Source organism: Drosophila miranda, chromosome XR (genome assembly GCF_003369915.1).
Source record: "Drosophila miranda strain MSH22 chromosome XR, D.miranda_PacBio2.1, whole genome shotgun sequence".
In the NCBI taxonomy this organism is placed as follows: Eukaryota; Metazoa; Arthropoda; class Insecta; order Diptera; family Drosophilidae; genus Drosophila; species Drosophila miranda.
Genome location: NC_046674.1, coordinates 14093708 through 14103244, shown reverse-complemented (window position 1 = coordinate 14103244; position 9537 = coordinate 14093708). Strand labels below are relative to the sequence as shown.

The 9537-nt window shown below is 41.2% G+C and overlaps 1 protein-coding gene across 1 annotated transcript; it reads left to right on the top strand.

Moving 5' to 3' along the window:
* The first annotated feature begins 5473 nt into the window (after positions 1-5473).
* Positions 5474-6179, top strand: LOC108150820. Its single transcript, XM_017279127.2, has 2 exons — positions 5474-5532; positions 5589-6179. The coding sequence occupies exons 1-2, from the start codon at positions 5482-5484 to the stop codon at positions 6090-6092; spliced, it is 555 nt and encodes a 184-aa protein (XP_017134616.1). The 5' UTR covers positions 5474-5481; the 3' UTR covers positions 6093-6179.
* The last annotated feature ends 3358 nt before the right edge of the window (positions 6180-9537 follow it).

The window sequence follows — 9537 nt, the reverse complement described above, 5'->3', positions numbered from 1 at the left end:
CTGGTTTCGTAATGATTGTTTTTTCTTCTTTCGGTTTTTCTCGATTTGTTTCGATTTCGGTTTGGGCTTTGGCTGGGCTTTCTGGTTGTGGACAGCCTCCGGGCAACGACGACGCCAATCAAACTGCACTTAATTAATTGAAATACGTTACATTAATTACACTATAATTAAAAGTTTGATTTATTCTGCTAAGACAGGCAGGCGGGCAGTCGCAGGCAGGCAGTCGCAGGTCCAGCAGGTCCGCCGTGTAGGTGTTTGGTTAATTGTTCAGCGAGCGATCGACCTGTCTGTCCGCTCTGCTCACAACGGCATCAGCGATCTGTGTGATTTCTGTGATTTCTGTGATTTCTGCGATTTCAGCGATTTATGCTAATGCCTGTCACCTGCCTGCGAGCGAGGGGTATCATTAATATGGGAGACCCAAGACTTGGAATATGCAAAACTACCTGGCCACTCGATGGTTTCCTAACCCGTTGTATTTCGTATTTCGTCATGCCGTTGGCGGCTGCTTTTGCTTAGCCATCGATAGGCCCACGGAGAGCCATGGATTAGAGGACACCAACCTGCGGCTTTCCCCCTCCAAAAAGTTCTCTAATATTTTTGATTGACAATGCTGCCCGGGGAGAAGGGCCCCTCCACGAGGCTGGGGCTGGGATCTGGGATCTGGGGTCTGGGGTCCCTGTCCCCAGTCAAAGAACCATCTAATGTCATGCCTGGCTGAGGACAGCAAACTGTCACTCGCGATGCTGGGTTCGAGTGCTGCCTGTGGCCTGTGGCACGGGGCGCAGGCGCAGGCACACTCCCAACATGTGTTGCATATTACTTGGAAAATGCCTCAAATTGTTGCGGCTTGCAGATGTTTGTTTCGTTAGAGGCATGGGGATGGGCGGCGGCCCCCCGCCCCTTGAAAAGCGGGGGCAATGCCAAGTTGAAGTGACGTTTTAATTTTTCGGAAAATCCCCTCTTTCATTTGACTTTTCCTATTTATAGGCTGTGGCAGCAGCGGGCGCGTGTGTGCCCCCGTCCATTGCCCAGAGGCCCTCGCCCTCGCCCTCGTTGTTGGATCTTGAATGAATCTGTTATAAATATAAACCTAGCGCGCCCCAAAACACTTTCCGGGGAAATCCATCCGTGAAAATGTAAAATATCTCCTGCTGAGTTCTGTTTTTCCCCCGCCCATGGGCGCACTTTCTGTGCGTTTTTTGTGTGTGTGTTTTTCCATTTCGTGTATTTTGTCTTCGCCTCATCGTAACGCAGGGACTTCTGACTTCTGTCTTCTGTCTTTTGTTTATAAGTTTTCAATTAATGCTTTATTATCGCCGGTTTTTTGGGGGCATTTTTTTGGGTATGGGATTCTATTCCGTTTGATGAGCTGTTGATGGGGCTTCGCTTGAATTTTGTCTGCCATCTGGCGGGGGAGAGCTGCACCGATTCGAACAAATTGAATTATTTTAGGTGATTTTTCAACGCCCAGAAGGAATATGGATATCTCATTTTTGTGTTCGAGTCTCCACCTTACAAAAGTGCATACCAAGATAATTCAAAAACGATAAATACAACGCTTATTGATTGATTTTTGTTAATATTCTACGAAAACATCAAATTTTCTATGTTTCCTACAGGGAATTCAACTTCTACTACATTTATACATGACATTCTACTTGAGCTGTTTCCTGCAACCGGACTCTACCACTCAACATCCTCTCCGTCCCACACCCACCAACAGGTGGAGAGGAGCAGAAGAAGGAGAGCATTTTTTGCAGTTTTTTGGACTCAAAACGGACAACGAAGCTAAGACAAAACCGCACCGAAACGCACAAAATTATTTCTAATAAGAGCACAAATTTCAGGCATATTCATCTAAGGTGCGGCACCAGAGGGCGAAGGTACGCGTAGACACACTAAACAGGAGAGAGTCAGATCAGCAGTTTTGGCAATGCCTCACCCCTTTATGAGCATCACTTGGATCGAGAGAGACTCCTTCCTTTTTCATTTTCTTCTTCACTGCCCTATTACGCCATGGCGTGGGAGAGGGACAAAACTTGACGAATTTACAAGCACGCACACACCCACGCACACATTGCTGGAACTGACGGGATCAAACGAAAAGGAAGCGAGAAAACGGAACAATAAAACATTTTAGTTTGATACACACGAAAAAGAGGATTTTTGCAAATATATTATGTTAATCTACATATTTATTTAATATATACTATACATATGTATGTATGTACTTACATGCATAACAAATAGTCGCACTTTTCCTTAGTCGAGCTGCATTTTTCCCATTTCTGCGTCCCGTTCTTGAGCAAAAACATTTTCTTCCAATGAAACATATTTTTTTGTATTTTATCCTTACATCACTGAACCAAACTTCACTTCACACACCTGCGCGACATTTTTCCCGTTGGATTTTTCACCATTTCCCGAATTTTCACCGATTGAAAAGCGGAGCTGACTTGCGAGCGCACGCTTTGACCGGGTGAAAAAAAATGTAAGTGAGAGCGGCGCAAATGCTCTCATGCCACTCTTCCTAATAGCTTCCCTCCCACGCTCTCTTCAGCTGCTTTTGCGAAAACCAAACGAAAAAAAGGGACACAACGGAACAATAGCACATTTTTGATTTTTACACATGAAAAAAATTAATTTATATGTACACTACACTAAACTTTACTACACACCTCCGCGAGAATTTTCGCGTTGGATTTTTCACCATTTTCCCGATTTTCACGCAGTAAGACGCGGAGCTGACATACGTTTTGACCTGGTGAAAAAATGCGTTCATTCTATGCTCTCTCTTCCTAATTGGCCACTCTCCCACGCTCTCTTGAGTTCTTTATGCTTTTGCTTATCTCTACTCCTGCCCTTTATCCGCTGCTTCGGCAAATGGAGATCAATTAATATATTTAAATTAAGCTATTTTACAATTAATTAAATTAAATTGTGATAATTTCACCATGCGCTGCACCTACACCGCGCACTGTAACTCTCCCACCAGGCTCTCCCTCTCACTCCCATTCCCACACAAGAATCTTGACGAAAGAGAGTTAGCTGACCGATGGTCATCTTGAGTAATTTCATCTTGAGCAAAACGTACCCGAAGCGAGCGTGGGAGTGAGAGCAAATAGGAAGAGCAGCAGGAGATCAAGGAATGAACGCATTTGAGCGGCTCTCGCTTAATTTTTTTTCAACAGGTCAAAGCGTAGGTCAGCGCCTCGCTTTACGCCGTGAAAATCCGGAAAATGTTGAAAAATCCAATAGGAAAATTGTCGCGCAGGTGTGAGAAGTGCAGTTTTGTTTAATGATGCTGTGATTATATACAAAATAAGGATTTTATTGCACGAATGTGTTAGCTCAAGGGTAGGGGTGCCAAAAAAGGATATGTCTTTTGATATTTATATTTGTACATAAATACATACAATTATTTTGCATAAATTCTCTTTTTTCATGTGTAAAAATAAATAAAATGTTTTGTTTTCTCCCTTTCATCCTTCCGTTTTTCGTTTTCGCAAAAGCTGCTAAAGAGAGCGTGGGAGTGAGTGCAATTAGGAAGAGGAGGATCAAGGAATGAACGCATTTGCAACGCTCTCACTCCTATTTTTTCACCCGGTCGAAGCGCGCGTTCGTAAGTCAGCTCCGCTTTTCAATCGGTGAAAATCCGGAAAATGGTGAAAAATCCAACGACTAAAATGTCACGCAGATGTTTTTTTAAGTTTGGCGATACAAAAAAGTATTTTAGTGCAAGAAAATGTGTGTTTAAGGCAAAAAAATGTCTCTGCAGGGGCGCAGGAAAAAGCAAAATGGCGGCAAAAATGCAGCTCGTCGAAGAAAAAGTGCATTAATGTGTGATATCTGTATATGTGTTATATATATATATACATATGTGTATGTATATATATGATATAAGTTTAGAAAAACATATTTTTTCATGTGTAAATATGTATGTATCTAAAATGTGTAAATATTTCCTTGCCTCGCTTTTTTCATTTGGTCCCGTGTGCGTGGGTGTGTGCGTGCTTGAAAATTCGTCAAGTTTTGTCCCTCTCCCACGCCATGGCGTCAAAGTCAGTGAAGAAGAGAATAAAAAAGGAGTGAGTCTCTCTCGTTCCAAGCGAAGTCCATAAAGGGGTGAGGCATTCCCAAAACTGCAGATCTGACTCTCTCCTGTTAAGTGTGTCTACGCGTACCTTCGTCCTCTAGTGCCGCACCTTAAATAAATATGCCTAAAATTTGTGCTCATTTCGTGCGTTTCGTCTGCGGTTTCGATGCGGTTTTGTCGTACCTTCGTAAAATGGCAATGTGCGATGTTTGTAGAAAGAAAAACCTATTATTTTTCATAATATTTTTTTTTTATGTGTAAAAATCTAAAATGTGGTATTGTTCCGTTAAATGAATAACTAAATATGCCTGAAATTTGTGCTCAAATTAGAAAACATTTTATGCGTTTCGCTTGCGGTCTCAGCGCGGTTTTGCAATGCGATGTCTCTCAGTTCATCAGAATCGAAGAGGATAATAGGTAAGTGAGAGAGAAGAGAGAAATTCTCTTTTTCTTTATTGTTCATACTTTTGTCACTCCCTATTATTATAAGAGATTGATATATGTTGAAAGAGCTTGAACAAGTTTATTGACTGGAATTCAATTCTTCGACCCTAAAGCACGGCGGTCTATAATTTTGTGTGTGGTCATATGTTGAGTCCCCCTATTCACAGGCATTGTTTAGGGCTGTACTTTTGTCTGAAAATCTACATTTTTGCCCTCATATTCTCGCTCAAGTCGGGCATTATGTCAATGTTTGGCAGTTAATTAAATCCCAAAAATATTCGCTCTCCATGGGAGCAGCAAAACCCATTAGCTTCCCCTTCCACCCTTCCGACGACCAGGATGGCTATAAGGCCTCCATCGCCTCGCTGGCGACATCCTTCGACATCCTTAAGAAGCAAGAATCTGGTCTGGCCAGGTCTTCGAGGTCTTGGGAGTTCCGTTCTGACCTGGCCAGCCGATTCCCCAAAAAACAGAGGAGGTTGAGTGGTTTTTATTGCTGGGTCGAATATTTAACGTGATAGTTTTTAATAAATCCATGTTTGAAATCAAAGTGAATATTTAAATATTTAATTTAATCTAAATATGGGTGTGTTTCTCTTTACTCTGCCCTTCTTTCCCCTGACTGTGAATGAGATCCTCTGGTAGATCAATCGGGAAATCGCCCTATGGGATTTCGATTGTCTGTGGATGCCATTTATCTGCATTGCCAGTATCTGGATACATTCATTTATGCATTCCATTCAGTGTTTCAGTGTTGTATTCTGTATATCTCGTGATTGAAAAAAAGTTCTTGTCGAAGTAGAAGATTAGCGAATCAGCAACAACATTGTTGTCAATGAACAAAACAAGATCACTAATCGCTGGAGAACATGAATATGGCATGCCGGGATCATCCCATAAATAGGTCTGGCCGGACCCAACGGCACGGACAGATCAAAATGAAGTGGATACTGGCAGTGTTACTGCTCCGATTGCTGCACAACATTTCGGTGACTATAAACCATACAAATATTGCATTGATAATACATGGAGGGATGTCTTGTAGTGCGAACAATCTTATGTGGTCACCAATGAGAAACTGGAGCCCTTCGAGGGCGACTCGGAGACCTTGGTGCTGTTCGACACCCTGAAGACCGTTGGCCGGGAGCGAGCCCTGAACGGGTCCTTCAAGTTCCTGGGCGAAATGAACAACGACGACTTCAAGGTGTCCGTCGAGCTCTATTCGAGTCCGAACGGTGACGGCGACTTCAAGCGCATGGCCATGGACGTGCCGCAGACGAGCATCTGTGAGTGCTTCAAGAAGTTCTACGTCCAGTTCGTTCAGCCCTCGCTAACGCAGGGAGAGACCACCAATTTTCCCACTGTCGATGAGGATACGTGTCCCATTCCGGAGGGCGAGTACTACATCAAGAATGTCCTCTTCAATACGGAGGACTGGCCCCAGCAGGTGCCGCGGGGCATTCTCAAGGCGATCATAACGTTCTTCAGTGCCGGCAAGAATGTCGGCGGCCTGACTGTGATCATCAAGATTGAGGATCGTCAGAGTTAGATCCCGCTGCAGCGATTCTTGGGGTTAACAGCCTTATATGTATATTCATATTTTCGTTAAATACAACAAAAAAAAGTCTTTGAAAGCGAAATGTATCCAGAATAATGGATTATTGATATTGACAGAAATCGAAAGACAGACAGATTGCAACGTACGAACGAGCACAGCTGCACGACCCTAAGAACTATGACCCAATTGTGTCAGTTCCAAAGCAACTCAAGAGATCGATAAATTTCGAGCGTGGAATCGTAGCCATAAAGCCGCAAGCCATGAAACTGCAATGCAAAGCGATCGCTTGGGACCCCTGGAGATCGCAGACAATGCACTTCAATGCAGACACGATCAAAGTCAAGCTGTCAGGCGACTTCCATATGACACTGTAGGTGTCACGCACCCACTCCCAGGGCAGCCCCAAGCCGGCTGCCTAACCCCTTTTCCCTCTCAATTTATGCAAAGCACATCTCGAGATCGATCAGAGTTACTCAATTAAGTGCCAACAATTTGCTGTGAAGTTTTCAATTTCAATCGCCTGCTCGCCGCACACAGAAACGTGCCACATGTTGCAAATGCCTCGACAGTGGCCAGCTACCCAGCAGGTTTTCCTTTCGGTGCTGCATGCGCTAATTTGAGCAAATCAAACAAGACCCCCAGACCCCATCGCTGGAGTTGGAGTTGCAGTTGGGTTTTGGATTTTGGATTTTGGCATCGGATCCAACCAGTTTCGATCTGGCCTGAACGCTGCGTGCTCTTTTTTGTGTTGCCAAAAGCAAAACAAAAACAAAACCCAAGCGAAAATCGAAAGAAAACACCTGCCACAATTGATTAAATCACTGCAATTTATTATTATGAACGCAAAAGAACGACAAAGCAGATACTCGTACTCGTATCTACCATATGCAGTCGATCTGTATCGAAGAAACGCAGCGGACATTTCGGCACTTTGAATGTTTTATAATTATTGATTTATATAATGAAAACATTTATTAATCAGCTTTATCATTTGTATCAAATCGGATACGAATATATATGTATATATATGTACCCTACGAGCCCTTGAGTTAAGACTCTGAATATTTTCAAGAGTGCATGAATTTAATGTTGTCTATTAAGGCATTAGGGATGTTACTGGCATTCAAATATCGGTTTATCCGCTCTATAGGAATAAACACTCTATTCTATAGGAATTTTAGGGGGCTCATGGTATTAAAAGGAGGTGTTCTTAGGGGCTGCAGATGAGCATCGATCGGAGACGTATTCTTGGAAGATATTTATGTTATTTATTTGGTTTTTATCCTAGTTCTACAAGTTTTACTTATATTTATAATATGATATATATTATAATACTTATTGATTGATTTCTTTTTTGATATAAACTTTAAATTTTCACTTTTAATGGATTTTTTATATTTTATTTGCTTTTATTTCTTTATTTTAATTTATTATTATTTTTTATTTAAATATTAAGTTTGCGATTTTAGTGTCTTTTTTATGTTTTTTATTTTTATATTTTATTTTTTTTTCCATATTTTTATTTACTTCTTTTAATTTTTTTTTTATTAATTTTCCATCGAATAAATTTATTTGTGGATTATTTAATAACCTTGTCTGCTAAAGATATTAATTGAGAAATTTTTCCTCATTAATTAATAGAATTTATAATATTACTTATATTATAATGTTACTATTGATTGATTTCTTGTTTGATATAAACTTAAATTTTTTTTAATTTTATTTGTTTTTATATAAATTTTAAAATTTCGATTTTAATGTCTTTTTTTATATTATTTATTTTTATTTTATTTATTTTTTTAAATTTTCTGTGCCGCATCATGGTCAATTAGAAGCGTTACTGACTCGATGAATTATTTTTTATTTAATTTATTTATTTTTGTTTTTTTTATATTTTTTTTTTATTAATTTTCCATCGAATAAATCCATTTATGGATTATTTAATATCTTTGCCTGCTTGGGAATTATTTCCCCAAGGGGTGGACGCTTTTCCACCAGTTCTTGCAGGTAGATCTCGAGGTTGATGGATTCGGCCGGTCTGGCTGGTCTCGTTGTGGGTTGTGGGTGTTCTAGCCCCCATTCGGCCCGCGACTCGGCGACTTAGACACAGTGGCTACCCAATCTTTTTGCATAAATCAAGCTTTTGCGCAATAAACTTTTGGCACGTTCTAAAAGTGTTAATTGGATTTCTTTTTTTTTTTTTTGTTGGCTTTTCAGGCCTAGGCCCACATAGTGCTGCAACGAATTTGTGTGTGGGTCTGTGGTAGATGGTAGATGTCGATCATTGATTTGATCGAACGTTGAAAGTGCTTCGAGGCGGGCACGGAACTCGTCAAATGTAAATGAACCTCATTAGTTAATGGTTTACTTGGTTTCACCATAGATTGTTTTTGATACGAAAGTTGAATGATTTTTTCGAATGGTTGAAAACGGGACAAATTGCACTCGATAAATGCCCTTTGAATGGCGAACATTTCAATAGATAATACGATAAATTTCGATAAATACTTCGCCAAAGACGGTTCGGTCTCCAGCACTCAATATTATTGCCCCCCAAGTCGTCACGTTTTCCAGCTTTTCGGTTTTGGTTGAATATTCAACACACTCAAAAATCGTTTACAGCGTAGTGATAAATCAGAATAATTGAATGTACCCCCGGCTATTGGCTATCTGTAATTTTTAATGTCTTCTTCAAGAATTCCGAGTGTGATCTCGATTCGGATTTGATTATTTCCAGAATTTACACAACATTTTAATGGCAGCCAAAACAGGGCCATAAAACTGTTCGAATCTCCACTCAAACACACACAGCTGCAGCAGCGTGCCCTCCTCCCCCCCACTCCGCCGAAGAGCATACAAATTGTTTTCAACAGAATTATGGCATCTGTATCTCAAGGCCCAGCGACAATGATTAAATATTTGAAACTTCTGTTTCTAGAAATATCTGTAGAACTGTGGAGCTGAGACGATTGTAAGAATTTTATTAATGGGTCGCGTGATTTAATGTGACCCCCAGTCGGCATGGATATGGTCATAAATCTGTATAGAAATGTGTGCCGCCTAATTGCGTAATGATTGAGTTAGTTGCTGGCTCGCTTCTAAGATCCCAGCCGCTAATTGGTGGAAGATATTCCCCATGGTGGGGAATGGTGAATGGTAATGGAGCCAGCTTTCAAGAGGGATCTCCAATCGAAATAGACCTTACTTGTGGGTTGGCTTCCCACGTTCTGTGTTGCAGGTTAATGAGGGAAACCCGACCAGAAGTGCTCCGAGTACATTTTCATTTATTTTCCACTGCGCCACACATTCGGTCTGTCATCACATTATTTCAGATACATTCCCCACACCCCCCACGCACCACTCCCCATGAAGGGTCATAAAACTTTGCTAATTAAACAAGAAGAGAACAGTTGGTGACCCAAATCTGGTGGTGGTG

Coding starts and splice junctions, on each gene's coding strand:
- LOC108150820 (XM_017279127.2), top strand. CDS start 5,482: ATGAAGTGGATACTGGCAGTGTTACTGCTCCGATTGCTGCACAACATT. Junction 5,533..5,588: donor GATTGCTGCACAACATTTCG/GTGACTATAAAC, acceptor GATGTCTTGTAG/TGCGAACAATCTTATGTGGT.